General features: G+C 47.8%; 1 protein-coding gene across 1 annotated transcript; it reads left to right on the top strand.

The window, feature by feature from the left end:
• Nucleotides 1–13,032: 13,032 nt before the first annotated feature.
• On the top strand, nucleotides 13,033–15,007 carry Mesp2 (mesoderm posterior bHLH transcription factor 2). The gene is made up of 2 exons (XM_026388264.2): nucleotides 13,033–13,863; nucleotides 14,741–15,007. Exons 1-2 carry the CDS (start codon nucleotides 13,033–13,035, stop codon nucleotides 15,005–15,007), a joined length of 1,098 nt encoding a protein of 365 aa, XP_026244049.2.
• Nucleotides 15,008–16,644: the final 1,637 nt, after the last annotated feature.

Genomic DNA, 16,644 nt, shown 5'->3' with positions numbered 1-16,644 from the left:
TAATTGCGTTTTTCTTTATAGCTGAATAAAATTTCACATTTTCTTTATCCATTCGTCTGTTGATGGCCACCTAGGCTGGTTCCATAGTTTGGCTGTTGTGAACTGTGCTGCTATAAATGTAGTTATGCATGTATCAGTATAGTATGATGATTAATATTAGTATTAATTCTTTAGGATAAATACCAAGGAGTGGTATAGCTAGGTCATATGGTGGTTCCATCATTTGGGGAAACTCCATACTGGTTTCCATAGCAGTTGTACTAATTTACAGTCCCATCAACAGTGTAAAAGTGTTCCTTTTCCTCCATATCCTCTCTTCCAACATTATTATTTTTATTTTATTTTTTTGGTACCAGGGATTGAACTCAGGGGCACTCGACCACTGAGCCACATCCCCAGCCCTATTTTGTATTTTATTTAGAGACAGGGTCTCACTGAGTTGCCTAGTGCCTCACTTTTGCTGAGATTGGCTTTGAACCGAGATCCTCCTGCCTCACTGGGATTACAGGCTTGTGCCACTGCACCCAGCTACTATTTGTAGTCTTGATGATTGCCACTCTGACTGGTGTGAGATGAAATCTCAGTGTAGTTTTGATTTATATTCCCCTAATTGCTAATGATGTTGAACATTTTTTTCTATATATTTGTTTGGCCAATTGTATTTCTTATTTTGAGAAGTGTCTGTATAATTCATTTGCCCATTTACTAATTGGGCTATTTGATTTTTTGGTGTGAAGTTTTTTTGAGTTCTTTATACATTCTAGATATTAATCCTCTGTCAGAAGAGTAGCCCGCAGATATTTTCTGCCATTCTGTAGGTTCTCTCTTCACATTCTTAATTTTTTCCTTTACTGTGCAGAAGCTTTTTAATTCGATGCTGTCCCTTTCATTAACTCTTGGCATTACTTCCTGAACTTTGAGGGTCCTGTTGAAAAGTTGCTGCCTGTGCCTATTTGTGGGAGTGTGAGCCTACATTTTCTGCTAGGAGTTGCAGAGTTTCGGGCCTGATGCCTTGGTCTTTCATTCATTTTGAGTTGATTTTTGGGCAGGGTGAGAGGAAAGGGTCTAGTTTCATTCTTCTTCAGAAGGATAACCAGTTTTTCCAGCACCGTTTATTGAATAGACTGTCTTTTCTCCAATGTTTTTGGCACCTTCGTCAAGGGTCAGATGACTGTATCTGTGTGGACTTGTCACTGGGTCTTCTATTCTGGACCATTGGTCCAGTATTATGCAGGTTTTGTTACTATGGCTCTGGAGTGTAGTTTGAAGTCAGGTATTGGGATGCCTCCAGCATTGCCTTTTTTGGCTTAGAATTGCTTTGGCTATGCTGGGTCTTTTCTTCTTCCAAATGAAGTTAAGGACTATTTTCTTTTCTAGTTCTGTGAAGAATGTCATTGGTATTTTGATGGGGATTGCATTGAATCTGTATATTGCTTTTGGTAGTATGGCCATTTTAACAATATTAATTCTGCCTAGCCACAAACATCAGAGGTCTTTCTATCTTATGTTTTCTTCAGTTATTTTTTTTCTTCAGTGTTCTATAGTTTTCTTTCTCTTTTTTGATGGTTCTGGGATTGAACCCAGGGCCTTGTGCATGCATACTAACTGAGCTCTATCTCCAGTCCTATAGTTCTCTTTGTAGAGGTCTTTCATCTCCTTTGTTAGATTCATTACCAGATTTTTTTAGGCTACTGTGAATTTTGAATGGAGTTTTTTTCCCCTAATCAGCAAATTCATTGTTTATATATAGGAAAGTTACAGATTTTTGTATGTTGATTTTGTAACCTACTACTTTGCCAAATTTGGGTTTTGGCTCTAGCAATCTTTTGATTGAGTTTTTTCTAATCTTCTAAGTATAGGATTATAGCATCTGCAAAGGGTGATGATCTGATTTCTTCCTTTCCTATTTTATCCCTTTTATTTCCTTCTCTAGCTTAATTGCTCTGGCTAGAATTTCTAAGACCATATTAAATAGGAATGATAAGAGGGAACATCAGTGATGGTCTCAATAAGTCAGTGAGAGAAGCTGGTCACAAAAGAAGGTGCTTTCTGCATACCCACAGTAAGTGAAAGCAGGGACTCAAACAGATGCTTGTATGCCAATGCTAAGAGCAGCACTATTCACAATAGCCAAATGGTGTAAACAATTCAGACGTCCATCAATAGATGAATGGATAAACAAAACATGGTCTACAATACAATGGAATATCATTCAACCATATAAAGAAATGAAGTGCTGGGGCTGGGGATGTGGCTCAAGCGGTAGCGCGCTCACCTGGCATGCGTGCGGCCCAGGTTCGATCCTCAGCACCACATACAAACAAAGATGTTGTGTCCGCCGAAAACTAAAAAAAAATAAATATTAAAAAATTCTCTCGCTTTAAAAAAAAAAAAGAAATGAAGTGCTGATGCATGCTGCCATGTGGATGAACCCCCAGAAACATTATGCTAAGTGAAATAAACTAGACTCTATGAGAGGCATAACTCAGCACTTGCCCAGCATGCCAAAGGCCCTGGGTTCAATCCCCAGTGCTGCCAAAAAAAAAAAAAAAAGGTATAAACCAGACACTAAGGACAAAGGTTGTGTGTTATAGAGATTGGAGTCATAGAGATTGGGAGCAGATTAGAGATTATCAAGGGCTGGGGTAAAGGGGTAAGAGGGCTTTATTGCTTAATAGATATCAAGTTTCTATTTGAGGAGATGAAGACATTTTAGAAACAGCAGTGGTAAGAGTTGCTCACATTGTGAATGTAGTTTATGCCACTGAATTACCCACTTAAAAATGGATATGATAGGGGCTGGGGATATAGCTCAGTTGGTAGAGTGCTTGTCTCACATGCACAAGGCCCTGGATTCAATCCCCAGACTACCCCCCAAAAAATGGTTATGATGGGTAGGGAGGGGGATGTAGCTCAATGACAGAGCACTTACCCAGCATGCATGAGACCCTGTGTGTGAAAAAAAGGGCAAACTTTGTGTTATATATCATGATTTTTAAAAAAATTAAAATATATGGGCTGGAGTTGTGGCTCAGTGGTAGAGCACTCGCCTAGCATGTTGAGACTCTGGGTTCAATTCTCAGCCCCACATATAAATAAATGTATAAAATAAACGTCTATCAACATCTAAAAAAATTAAAATATAATGCACAAAAATCTTGACTTATGAATTCTGTCTCAGTAAAGCTGTTTTTAAAAAGAAAAATATGGGTTAAGGGTATACCTTAGTGATGAAATGACTGCCTAGCACTTGGAAGGCTCTGAGTTCAATCCCTAGTGCTACAAAAGAGAAAAAAAAAAGGAAAGAAAAATATACCAGAAGCTTCAAAATACAGAAAAACAACTTTAAAAAGTGACATTCTCTGTCTCAATGCCTTTTTGTCCCGTGCAGGTATTAGCGAAGCTGCCTGGCAAAGGTGAACCCGCCCTAGGATGCTGCTCTCTCTAGAATTGAACCAGGGAGGGGCACTTTAGAGTCCCTTCTTTTTGCTTGTCTGTGTCTTATTTTGGTAACAGGCCCATGTTACTTTGGTGAAAGATAAGAAAGGAGGAAAGGAGGGCAAAAACACTTTGCAGCCCCCTCCCCAGTTAGTTTGCACCCCAAGAGGTGGGACCCAAGTTCCCTTGTGGCTGTTGGAGATAAGGCCAGGGAGAAGGGCTCTTCCGCCCCAGGTCCTGCAGCCCCTGTAGGGGGGGCACCTCTCACTCTCCCCTTTGTCCTTCCCAACAACAGCAGGGCCTCAGGTGTTATACATAGGTGTCCATCTGATCCTCACAGAGACACCCTTTAATGAAGAAGACCAAGCCTTAGGAGGGGAGACTGGCCCCAGCCTGAGCTGCCTCCCCTGGGCCTTGCTGTCCTAGAAGCTCTGGGGCCTCCTTGACTTAATCTTCTTGTTGGAGGAAGAGTAGAGGGAAGCTTCCAGCCTCCATGCTCAGCCTCCCGGGTGCTCCAGGGATGCCTGTGTCCCCAGCCTCCCTTACTTCCCAGTCAACAGTGGTCGCTTCCTTCCTCCTTTTCTTCTATTCTCTCCCGCTGGCTCTGGGGTCCCCTTGTGGCACCCCTGCCCCTGCCACTCGGCCCCTGCCTGCCCACCCCCTCCTTCCCGGGGCCCCAGGCAGCCCTGCCCTGATGCAAACACAGCCTTCTGCCTGGCTTCCTGCTTCCAGCTCTTCACCTCCATCTCCTCTTCTTCCTCAAAATCCCTGTAGATCCACTGCCTCCCTAAAAGTCCAAGCTCCGCACTCAGCAGGACGTCCCCAGCCAACCCCTGCCCACCTGCCTGTCCACACCATCTCCCGCTGCCCTAGTGGGGCTCCAGCCCTGGCATGGCCCAGTGAGCTCTGGGCTTTGGGACTTGGATTCACTACTTCTCCTCTGCAGGATCCCTCCATGTGAAGAAACCCACAGTTTAAGGCCACTCCCTTCCCCCAGGGACTCATCCTGATGGCCCAGATGGGAGCATTCCTTCGATTCCACAGGCATCTGAACCCCAGGTCACCCCAGCTGCAGGGCAGTCTTCCTCCTCCCTCTACTCACTAGCAGGCCGCTCAGACCTCCTGGGAACCTCAGCCCTGGCCCCACCAGGCTCAATGCATGGACTCTGACTCAAAGGCACATACCAGTGAGATAGAATTTTGGCTCTGAAGACTTTAGGCAAGTGACAGGACCTCTCTGGGCCCAGTTTCCTCATCTGTGCCGTGCACAGGGTTTGAGAAAGGAGCAGGCTCCAATAGGCACAGTGTTCAGCCCTGCTTTGTGCTGAAGTGCTCAGAAGACAGGCCGGTCTGAGGTCAGGTCAGGGACAGCCCCGGTTCCAGGGACTGCTTTGCAACCTTGCTTTGGTAGCTGTAAGTCTCTGGGCCTCCTGATAACACTCATGGTCCACTGTCAGACAGGGCCTTGTCATCAGGCTTCCCTGGGACCCGGGGAGGCTGACTCAGAGCTCCTGAAGTGAGGGGCCCCTTTCAGACACCTGCCCCCATACTCCTTCCATCCCTGGCCCAGGGACACATGCCCTGTCTTTACTTTGGCCTCCCACTCCCACCCCAGGAATACTTTCTGGGGCTTCTGAGGGGGCCTGCTGCCTGACTGTTTTGGAGGCCCCTCCACATTCTGGTTCCCAAGTCGACACCTTCTGCCCTGAGGGAGGCAGCAGCAGTGTCAACAGGCAGCCAAGAGGTGTGAAGGCAGCTACAGTGGCAAGGACCTCTGTGTTTGCTGGTAATGAGAATACCACTCGGCCCCTGCCTGCCCCCCCTTCCCTCCAGTATCCCATAGCTGACACCCCAGGGCCTGGAGAGGACTCGAGAAGAAAGGGATGGAGACCTGTGGTCAGGGGCCTGCTCCGGGGCCCTGTGTTGCCTTCCCAAGGGGGAATGCTGTGGAGGACTCTTGGTGCAGTGCTGTGTGCAGCCCAGGGTTGCTGGGGCCAGGCGTGAGCAAACCTGGAGACCTGGGCTCGGCTCCCACAGTCAGGCAGGACCTGGGTCACTGCCCTCCCACGCCCCTCTCAGGGCCAGGGCTGACTGAGCACGGGTAATGGGGGAGAATCTGGGGACCCTGCCCTCCCCACCGGACTGGTGGTTTGGGGAAGGGGAGAAGGGGGTGGTGGGATGGAGGCTTCGGTCTCCTCACTGGTCTGACAGGAACACCAACAGGCATGGCCGGCCTCACGGTACCAAGCTGACCCATACCACATGGGCATGTCCATCCAGCGGTGAGAGTGGCCTTCTGGTTCCTGTCCTGGAAGCAGGCCCAGCTGAGCCACAAGCTGCAGGCACAGAGAGCAGGGGTGGAGGTGGTCTGAGCTGAAGGGCCTGGGAGCCTCGCTCTGCCCTCCCTTATCCTAGGACTGGCCCCTGGATCTGGGATCTAGAAGTACCTCAGTGATCACCAGCCCCAACCTTTCTGCTGTGTGGTGTTTGGCAAGGGCCATCACAACTGCCCACTCCTGTCCAGCTTGCACCTCATGTGTGGTAGTGATGTGGCCTCTTCTCATCTGCCTCCAAGAACAGGCCACTCCCTCTCTCACAAGATAGTCCCTCCAACCCTAGAAAGTTCTTCAGACTCTCTCTGGAGAGTTCCCCTAGGGCCAGGTCTCTCAGGATTACTAACACATCCTCTTAGCTGCTTCTTTTTGGACTAAACACCCCACCAAGTCCTTGAGATGTTTCTCTGGTGACCTGGCTTCAAACCTCCCTCCCCTGAGCTCGGGTTTGTCCCCAATTCACTGTGGCTTCCAGGTTTCACTGCTTGCTCTAGGTATCCACCCTGCCTGGGAATGGGAACCGTCACCTTCTTGGCTCAAGACCTGCTGCTTCTTGCCAGTTGGAATGCACCTTGGCCTTTCCTGCACTTGACACCTGGAAGACAAGGCCCGCCACGCCCTTCCCACCTGTGCTGCTGCTTACCTGAGGCCTCCACATCCTCACTCGCAGGAGGGGTACCTACGGCTTTGTGGATTCTATCTTTTTACACCTGATGGGTTTGTCCCAGCCCATCAGAGTCTCTTTAGATTCTGGCTGTTGCCCAATTCACTTCCTGGGTTCAGGTCTTACCCCAAATTAGATCAGTCCCCATCTTCACTCAAAATCACATTGCCCCCAAGCAGGCACCTCCCTCCAGAGACCATCTTCCAGGTGAACATCTGTCCGTGCATCTTCTGGAAACTGTCTCTTGTGAATGCACTCAATAATTCATGAACTGTTACTCAGATCACTTGAGTGTCATTTGTTGACAAGGAAATCCTCAGAATTTCCTTATTATATGGACAGGGATTGTGTTTGGTTGCTCATAGAATAAACTCACGATGACAAATGAGATGGTGGTTTTTCTTCCACATTAAAGAAATTCAGGGATGGAGAGTCCAGAGCCCCTGTGGTACTTCCATGTTGTCACCAACGCCTCAGGGTTTCTTTCTGCTTCACCATCCTTAGTGTGTGATTTCTGTCCTCAGGACTGCCTCAGAGTAAGAGGAGGGTAGCTGAATTTCCACCCATCAGGTAGGAGGAAAAGATACAGCACAGAGCCACAGGACTGTGCCTGTCAACTCTCCAAGCTAGGCATTGGTGCAGATGCCTAGAACCCCAGTTACTTGGGAGACTGAGGTAGGAGGATTGGGTGTTTGAGGCCAGGCTGGGCAATTTAGTGAGACCCCAGCTCAAGATTAAAACAAACAAACAGACAAACAAACAAAAAACAGTGGTCTCTCAGAAGCCCCAAACAATGACAAATGACACCTAATAACATCTCATTGGTCATTCCAACTGCAAGAAATGTAGGTTTGGGGCAGGGCATATCACCACCCTCAACAAAACAGAGTCCTGTTATTTTAAGAAAACGAGACAATTAGAGGTCATACTAGATGCAGTATGGGTAAACTAGGTGTGTCAGTCACACTGGTGAAATCCACACATTTCACAACCACGTTTCCCTGACCTAGCCACTGCCTCTTCCTGTCACAGGAAGGAAGAGGTAATCCTGGCATTACCAGCAGGCCCAGGCCCAGAATTTAGCCACGCTGCCCAGCAGCACAGCCATGCTCCCTCCTCTCCTCAATGTCAGATGAAGGCTGGAGGGCAGGACTCAAGCCTAACTAGTCGTCCTGCACCTGGAGCAGGTTACAGCCCACAGTAAGTACCTGGCTCCACACCCATCATCCAGAGGAATAGCTTGCAGGGACGCAGGCAGGTGGGTAAGTTAGCTGTGCCAGGACCCTGCCCTCCAGGAGGAGCTGGTTCTGACCTCTGTTTCTAGTCTTCCGAGGCTGGTTGGCCAGCACCAGCTCTGAGCACTGGAGTTCTGCACTGCAGGTCTGGTGACTCTCGCCATAAGACAGGAGGAGGCACCTGTGGAGGATGGCCCTGTGCTGAGTCCAGGCTGGAGATGGAGTAGGGGGTGGGGTGGATGCCCAGAGTCTGGTGCTGGACAGTGTCATAGAAGGACGGATTACTTTCCTTCTGCTGGGAACAGTGCTGGGGGTATCAGCCCCCTTACAATCCAATCCATTCCTTTACCCACCTCATTCTGCCACCCCCGAACTTGCTATCAGCATAACGTCAGCTCTGTGCTAGATACTATGGCACACACCATCTGAATTATCCTGTGATCAGAATTTCTACTTTATAGATGAGAAAACTAAGGTTGAATGAGTTATCCAAGTTCCTAGAACTGTTCAGCGGTGGAACTGGGAGTTTAAACCAGCCCTTTCTGATGCCAAAGACCAGCACTAGCCATTTAGCCACACTGCCTCCCTTGCCAAGTGGAGTCTCAGGGAGTGGAATGAAGTTGACAGTGTTCCCTATGCTTCAAGAGCTGGCGGAGGGGCCTATCAGAGGCCACAGCAAACCAGGACACCACCTTCCAGAACTTCACTCAGACACCCCACAGCCTAGGGCCTGGGCTTTAGGGCTACCCCAAACCAAGGTAAGTGGGCCAGGATAGTCTAGAGATGAGAGGGTAGTACGGAACATGCGCATGGCCTTGTGTTGGAGGCAGGGTCTCACTCCTCACCAAATCCCTCCCCAGGAAATTCCTTTATGCTGGTTCTATAGGATGCAGGGGGGTGGGAGGGTAGGGGATAGAGAAATGATTCTGGAAATTCAGAACCTTCCTGGAAATTACAAAGTCGTTCCACCATTGCCCATTCAGCTGTTCACACACAAGACAGCACTATGTGGCAAAAACTAAAAATACACTAAAGGGCATCAATAAGGGACTGTGTGGAATATCATATAGCAGTTAAAAGGTGTGAGTCAGAAACATCAGTAAAATACATGGATCTGAAATTTCTGAATGCAGATTAAGATATCTATGTAAAAGGTAGAGCTGGATAAGAGAAATAACTTCTAATGGTCTATAGCACAGTAGGGATCTGTAGTTGATGACAATTAACTTTATGTTTTCAAATAGCTGAGAGAGGATTTTCAATGTTCCCAACACAAAGAAATGATGTTTTAGGTGATGGATACACCAATTTCCCTGATGTATCATTACACATTGTACTGTGTATTGAAATACCACACTGTAACCCATAAATATATATAGTTAAGTGTTGATTTTTAAAAATTTAAAGCCATGTCTATGAAACTGGATGGATTTTGTTTATAGCTGTCAAGTACATGTATGTAACTTCCTCATTAGACAATATATCGAGAATTTTATGTGGTCTTGGATCAATAAATATGTACTTATACTACATTTGCCATTATTTTAACCTAAAAAGTCTAGGATTGTCTGTTTTCTAAGTCTCCACTTCCATCAGTAAATGGTATTTGTATTTGTGTGTGTGTGTGTGTGTGTGTGTGTGTGTGTGTGTGTTAATAGTGAATGAAATCAGGGTCTTGAAGATGGTAGGCAATCACTCTACCACTGAGCTATACCACTAGCCCCCCACCTTTTTTAAACTTTGAGACAGGGTCTCATTATGCTGCTCAGGCTGGCCTTGAACTTGCAATGCTCCTGCGTCAGCCTCCCAAATCACTGGCAATTTTTAAATCTTGGTTTAAATCTTTTTACATCATTGTATTAGTCTGTTTTCCATTATTATGTTTGGCTCACAGTGTTAACGGTCCAAGAGCATGGCATCAGCTTCTTCTTGGCTCTGGTAAGGGCTCTGGTAAGGGTTTCATGGCGATGATATCACAATGGCGGGAGCATGTGTGGAAGAAATTACATGGTGAGACAGGAAGCAAGAGGCTTGAGGAGCAGCCAATCTTGCTCTATTTATAACAACTCATCCTGGTAGGAACTGACCAGGGCTCTATGAGAGCTGCATTAATCTCTTCTAAAGAAATGCCCCCCAATCACCTAGCCACCTCCCATTAGGCCCCACCTCTTAAAGGTCCCATGACCTTTTAACATTGCCACATGGAGGACCAAACTTCCCACTCAGGAACCCTTGCGGGGGCACTCAAGCCACATCCACACTATAGCAGTCATAAAATGCTGCCTAACTGGCTGCTTCTCCCCTACCCTGCTCCCTGCAACAAGCAAACAAAATAAAACCAACCCTGTTTGAAATTGAGTCCATCTTTTTTTCAAGTTATGGACAAGTTTAAAAGTTCTCCTTTTCATTCATATCAGCTAGGATAAACAACAAATGACATGCCTGGTCCATTTTTTTCTCCCCTTTTTGCACTGGAGATTGAACCCAGAGCTTCGAGCATGCTAAGTGCATTCTCTAGCACTTAGTTACATCCCAACCACCAGTGTTACTTAGCATCAACTATTACTTCATTAAAACAGAGCAGAAATTTAGGCATATTTTCCCCCAACATACTTTAAGTTCTGTGAAGTAGAAAGTGATATAATTTCATCACTGAAGGTTTACCTGTATGTCCTGCCCTTTTACCATTTCTCCCAAGTTGACATTTTTTAAATGGATGAACATTTAAATCAATTATGGCCAGGGATTTGTTTTGTACATAATCAATAGTTTAAATCTGCATTCATAAGCAATACAAATTTGATTCATTGTTTTTAAAGAAAGAGTCAGCTAAATATGTCCTGACATGGAATGACCAAAGAAATGCTGTCTAATGAAACAAACAAACAAAACCCCTCAAAAAAAACAGTCAGACAAGTTTCAAGTTGATATATACAATGTACAATGTGCAGAATGTAATCTCATGAGTACGTAATCCATTATTCTGTTATCATACCTGAATACCATGGACTGAGTAAATTTTTTTTTTGTACTGGGGCTTGAGCCCAGGGGCCCTCTACCACAGCTACATCCCCAGTGTCTTTTTTATTTTATTTTGAGATAGTCTCAAATGTCCTATGTTACCCAGGCTGACCTTTAACCTGTGATTCTCTTGCCTCAGCTTCCCAAATTGCTGGGATTACACATGTGCACCACCACATCCAGATGACTGGGTAATTTATAAAGGACTTTACTTATTTACAGTTCTGGAGGCTAAAAGTCCAAGAGCAAGGCATATGCAACATCATAACATGGCCAAGGACATCTCAAGGTGAGATGGAGTGAGCAGCATGTTAGGGAGAGCTCCTTTCAGAACAAAACCACTCCCCTAACACCCCATTGATCCAATCCCCCCCAAAGTTCCCACTGTGAATCTTGCTGCATTGGGAAGCATTCCAGGGAGATGGACCCACACCATGGTAAGTACTGTGGGCTTCCTAAGAACACACATGTATGTAAATTTACTGACAGGGCTAGAAGGAAATATATAACCTAACAACTGCTATTACCTTTGGGGAGAGTTACAGTGGTGTTTAAAGGGACTCCAATTTTATCTGTCATGTTTCCATTTCTCACAGTGAAACCTACTGGTTACATAATTTGTGTAATTCAAAGTTAATTTTTAAAAACAGTCATAAAAAAATTACAGAACCATTTACTACTCCAGCTGATGCAAGCTAATATATTCTTGAACACTGTCATAGTGTTGACCTTTAATTATTGATTGTTGGTTTTTTAACTATGTCACCCTTCTGTTCAAAGTCTCTGTGGCTCCCCATGACCTTGAGAATAAAATCCAACTCCTTCAGCCTGGCCCCAGCCAGGGAGTGCCATAGCCCTCCACAGTAGTCCTCTAGCAGCATCCTGCTCCTGAAGCACCTTGGAGGGGTCCTGCTGCCAAGCCTTTGCTTTTGCAATCCCCTTCCAGAATGCTCTCCACACTCCTCTCTTCCCTACTCAAATTCTACTCACAGTTCAAGGCCCAGTTGTGACCGCCCACCTTTGTGGCCAGAACCCAACTGTCCTGACCTTCATTTGGCTCTTCCTCCAGGCTCAGCCTTTTTTCTGGAAATCACAAGGGACATGGATACCTCCTAAACTGTAACTGCTGCTGAGAACACTTACTTTGCAATCTTATTATCTCAAAATTATTCCTTACAACAGTCTGTAAGTAGATACTATAATTATTGCTTCTGTTTTGTGGAGCAGAAGGTCAAGATCAGACAGGTTAAGAACCATGCCCAAAGGCCCCCAGCTAGATAGGGGTAGAGCTACTAGTTATATAATAATGTGTCCACATGTCTTTCCCATTAGACTGAACCTCATGAGACCAGAGATGGCAACGGGGTGGTTCACCCTCGTATGCCTGACATTTACCAGTTGCTAAATAATTATGAATTAAATGAATAATGCTCATAAGTGATCTGAAATATTAGTACCTTCTTTATAGAGTAATAGTAGTAGCAAACATTTAGCCCACTTGCCAGGCCCTTTCTAAGTTCTTTACAGGGATGATTGCACTGCTACCAGCAACCATCCCAGGTGGGAGGTACCTTGTATTATTACTGGAATGATGGGGAGGAAAACTGAGGCTCCAAGAGTAGTGACTTGCCTAAGATCATTCAAAACAATAAAAAAGGTGGGTTTGGTAGTCGATCTTCATTGCTTACTGTACCCCATCCTTCTCCAGGCTGCTTGGTTCAATTTCTGGTCAGAAAAGACAGACCCTGGGCAGTAAAATGACCTTTTCAGTGTCACCCAGCAAATCAGCAAGTGCAGGTTCTAGGGTCCAAGAAAGGTTCACCTATGTACACCCCTAACCCCATCACTGTGGGCAGGTTCTTTAGGCTTGTCCTCGTTTCTTGTCCAGCACACAGAAGACACTGGGTAGAAGTTATTGGGCACAACCTCAATAAGGAGAGGCGGCCAATCCTCAAGGAGTCCATGAGGCACTTGAGGGGCAGCCTTCAGTCCGCAGACCATGGCATTACTCTCTAATAGGGACTCCTGGGCACTCAGCCCTGTGCAGTGGTTGGGGCGGGGGTGTGGGGTGAGAAGCTTAGCAGCTCCATCCAGATGCGAATTGTCCCTCCCACACTTCCCGGGCTGCGGGGGCCTCCATTAGAGCCCCTGAGGAGTCAGAATCCACACCTCCGCAAATGGGCCCGCTTTCCCAGGGCCCCCCTGCCCAGACCTTCCCTGGGCTCTGTGGGTTTTGACACCTCTCTGCAACCTGGTGGGGGTCCACCTCGCACCTTTGGTTCAGATAAAAGCTGAGGCCCCAAGGTGGCAGGTCCAGCCTCCCAGAGCCCACAGCCCCGGCATGGCCCAGTCGCCTCCTCAGCAGAACTTCCTTGGCTTAGACCATTGGATCGTCTCCCAGGGTTGGGGCTGGGAGGGCCACTCCGACTCCACGTCCCCAGCCTCTTCCTCGGATTCCTCGAGCTCGTGCCCCTGTGACAGCGCCCTCGGCCTCTCTCAGACCGCAAACCCAGCCCGCAGCGCCCGAGTAGCTGAGGCCACTCCGACAGTGCCCAGACGCGCAAGGACCGGACCAGCGGGTGGACAGCGGCGGAGCGCCAGCGAGCGCGAGAAGCTGCGCATGCGCACCCTCGCCCGCGCCTTGCACGAGCTGCGCCGCTTCTTGCCGCCGTCCATCGCGCCGGCGGGTCAGACCCTGACCAAGATCGAGACGCTGCGTCTGGCCATTCGCTACATCGGCCACCTGTCAGCTATGCTGGGCCTTAACGAGGACAACTTGCAGTGTCGGCGCCGGTGGCGCGCGGACGCAGTGTCTCCCCAGGACTGCGCGCTCTGCCCCGACGGCGGTCCAGTGCAGGTGCAGCCCCGGGCTCCTGGCCCGGGTTTGGGCACTGCTTTCTGTACCGGGCCGTGCTGGGGGTCCCCGCCCTCCTATCCTGCCACCGGAGCCCTGGCTGAGAGCCCGGGGAGCAGGGTTTCCAACACGGATTCCTGGGTAACACCCCCTTACTGCCCCAAGATACAGTCGCCCCCGCTCCAGCCCCTAGGGAGAGTTCCTGACCCGGTTCTTTGGACGCCACCCCAAACCTGTCCCGGGAAGCAGACATCCCTAGAACCTCAAAACCCCGCTTCACCCTGGACGCCACCCGCGGAGCTGGCTGCAGTGTACCAGGTACGCCATGGAGGCCCTTGCCCTTTCCCTGGTTTGATCCCCAGGTTTAATTTGGGAATGGAGTGGGTGGTAGTTTCTAGTCTGCGGAGGATCTCATCTTTTCAGATCCTAGTTTATCTAATGGCGGGAAGGATGGAAAGAACCCTAACATCTGTAGGGAAAGAGATGAGGCCCTGGGAAGTGAATGACACAACCTCTGCCACCCAGCAATCTTCACAGCGGTGGACAAGAGAGACTCACTTCGAGCTTGCTCAGAGGTGGGGGTGGAAGTTGGGAGATTGCACTCTCAGGAAAGGCCAAGTGCTTCTTCATTAAGGGTTCAGGGGGGGAAGGGAGCCCAAGGTAAAGGGCGGACCCTCGCCCGCGCCTTGCACAAGCTGTGTCGCCTCCTGCAGAGCCTGACCAAGATCTAGACGCTGCGTCTGGCCATTCACTACATCCTGGATAGATGGACTTGCAGTTGGAGACAGTCATATTTTTTTCAAGTTTCATTCATTTATGAGGCCAATGAATGAATCGTGGTTCATAAACGATCATATTAGTAACCAAACTTATTAAATTCTTATTGTCTGCTCCACACTATTCTGGGCACTTTCCATGTATTCATTCATTCTGCCCTTCAAACAATCCTATGAAACATATATTAGCATCCCCATTTTAAAGATGAGAACACAGACAAAAAGAAGTTACCTGAATTCCCACAGTGTAGCAGAGCTGGGATTTAAAGGTCAGCACTGAATCTGCAGAACCAGTGCTTTTAACCACTTTGCTCCACTGCATCCATGGCACCAGGACTGTAAAGACATCATCAGCCATGCCTGGGGAGCATCCAGGTTTTAGATTTCTGGGCAACAAGCTGTTCTTGTCTTTCTTACAGGGTATCTCTGGGTCTTCAGAATCCTGTCTACCTCTGGGAAGTCCACCCCTTCTGCCCCGCCCTTCATGCCAGAGACTCCAGCCTCAGACACAGTGGGGGTGTTGGAGCCACAGTGCAGAGGCGCTGCCCAGCTCAGAGGACCAGGGACCTGGCCCTGTTTTCCAACTCAGTGAAGTGAGCCTCACCCAGAATTCAGGCCTACGGCTCAGTAGCTGCCCTGAACTTTGGCAAGAAGATTTGGAGGGGACCCACCTGGGCATCTTCTGATGGCCCTACCTGGCCTTTTTACATCCAAGAATCAGGCTTGCAATGTGGACGTCCTCCTCTTCTGTTTCTTTGGTGGTTTTAAAGCTTTCTAGCCAAATACTTATCATGAAAACAGTGTCTGGAACAGAGATAGTGGGTATCCTCCCTAGCTGGAGCGGGGTTATGACAGTGCCCTCTACTGCTAGGCACCCCCCTCCCATACACCATGCCTTGTATTCTGCAGAGCACAGTCTGAGCTGCTCTGAAAAGGGGGCTGCTTGACCCCCAAGGAGACCATGCTGGGACTGGTAAGGGAGTGGGCATGGAGGCCAGGCTCTTGCTCTGCTGTGCTTCTTGGTGACAGCTGTCCAGAATCCGATATGCTTAAGATGTTTTGTAACTTTTTAAAAAAGAAAAAATACCAATAAAATTTTGATACAGTCTGTTTTTCTCTCAAGATAGGTTTTTCTTGCCTCTGGAGTGGGGGGGGGGTATTCCCATTCTTGGGGAACAAGGCCTATTGCCCTTCCACTCCTTGAGTCCAGGCCTGCCAAGATAGATGTGGGCCCTTGCTTATTATCTTGATGGTATTTATTGTGTCCTGGTTCCAGGGCTGAGAGTACTGCCTGGCCTGCTGTGCAAGGTGACCATAGGTAAGCTAAGACTAGGGCCTGCTCACTTGCCTCAGACACATCACCGCAGCTCATTTGCATTCTTCTGGTTGCAGTCCTGTGCTGACCCATGGGGTAAGCATATGCAGTTATAAACAAATAGGGCCTCCAGGGGAGGACGCCTGAGATACAGAGACCTGTAATTTAGGGGCTTTTTCACAATGATATAAAGTTTTTTCCAAAGGATGTGAGTGGCTCCTATGTGCGTGGCCCAGTGTACTAGTGTCTAGGGCTGCCATAGCAAAATACCACAGAAATGCATTTTTCAGTTCTGGAGTCTAGAAGACCAAGAAGTATAGGCAGGTTTGATTACTTCATGGCTTGCAGATGGCCTTCTCACTGTGTTATCTGTGTCCTAAATCTCTTTTTTTGAGGCTATCAGTCATATCAGAATCAGGCCTACCCTAAGGACACCCCCCCACACACACCATTTAATCTTTTTTTTTTCCCCCAGTACTGGGGATTGAAACTAGGGACTCATCCCAGGCCTTTTTATTTTTTGTTCCGGGACAGTGTCTTGCTAAATTGCTGAGGCTGGCCTGGAATTTGCAATTCTGCCTCAGCCTCCTAAATTGCTGGGATTACTGGTATGTACCAGTGTACCAGGCCCTGTTTAATCTTAATTACCTCTTTAAAGGATTTATCTCAATATTCAGTCACATTCTGGGGTGCTAGGGGCTAAGGCTTGTGTTAACTTTCTGAAACTATAAAGAGAAAAGATTTATTTTGGTTTATGGTTCTGGAGTTTCCAGTCCATTCCTTTGGACCTCTGGTAGCAGAGCACATTGTGCCAGGAATGTGCAGAGCAAACTGTTTACATCAGGAGCCAAGAAGCAAAAGAAGAAGGGATGGTATCCCACAATCCCCTTTGGGAACACACCCACAAAGACCTAAGGACCTCCCACAAGGCCCCACCTGCCAAAGGTTTTACCACCTCCTAAGAGTACCACCTGGGATTAAGCCTCTAATATTCAACCTTTGGGAGAC

This window comes from Urocitellus parryii, chromosome 6 (assembly GCF_045843805.1).
Source record: "Urocitellus parryii isolate mUroPar1 chromosome 6, mUroPar1.hap1, whole genome shotgun sequence".
Taxonomy (NCBI): domain Eukaryota; kingdom Metazoa; phylum Chordata; class Mammalia; order Rodentia; family Sciuridae; genus Urocitellus; species Urocitellus parryii.
Note: the sequence above shows the minus strand (reverse complement) of the source record. Positions and strands in the feature narration are given on the sequence as shown.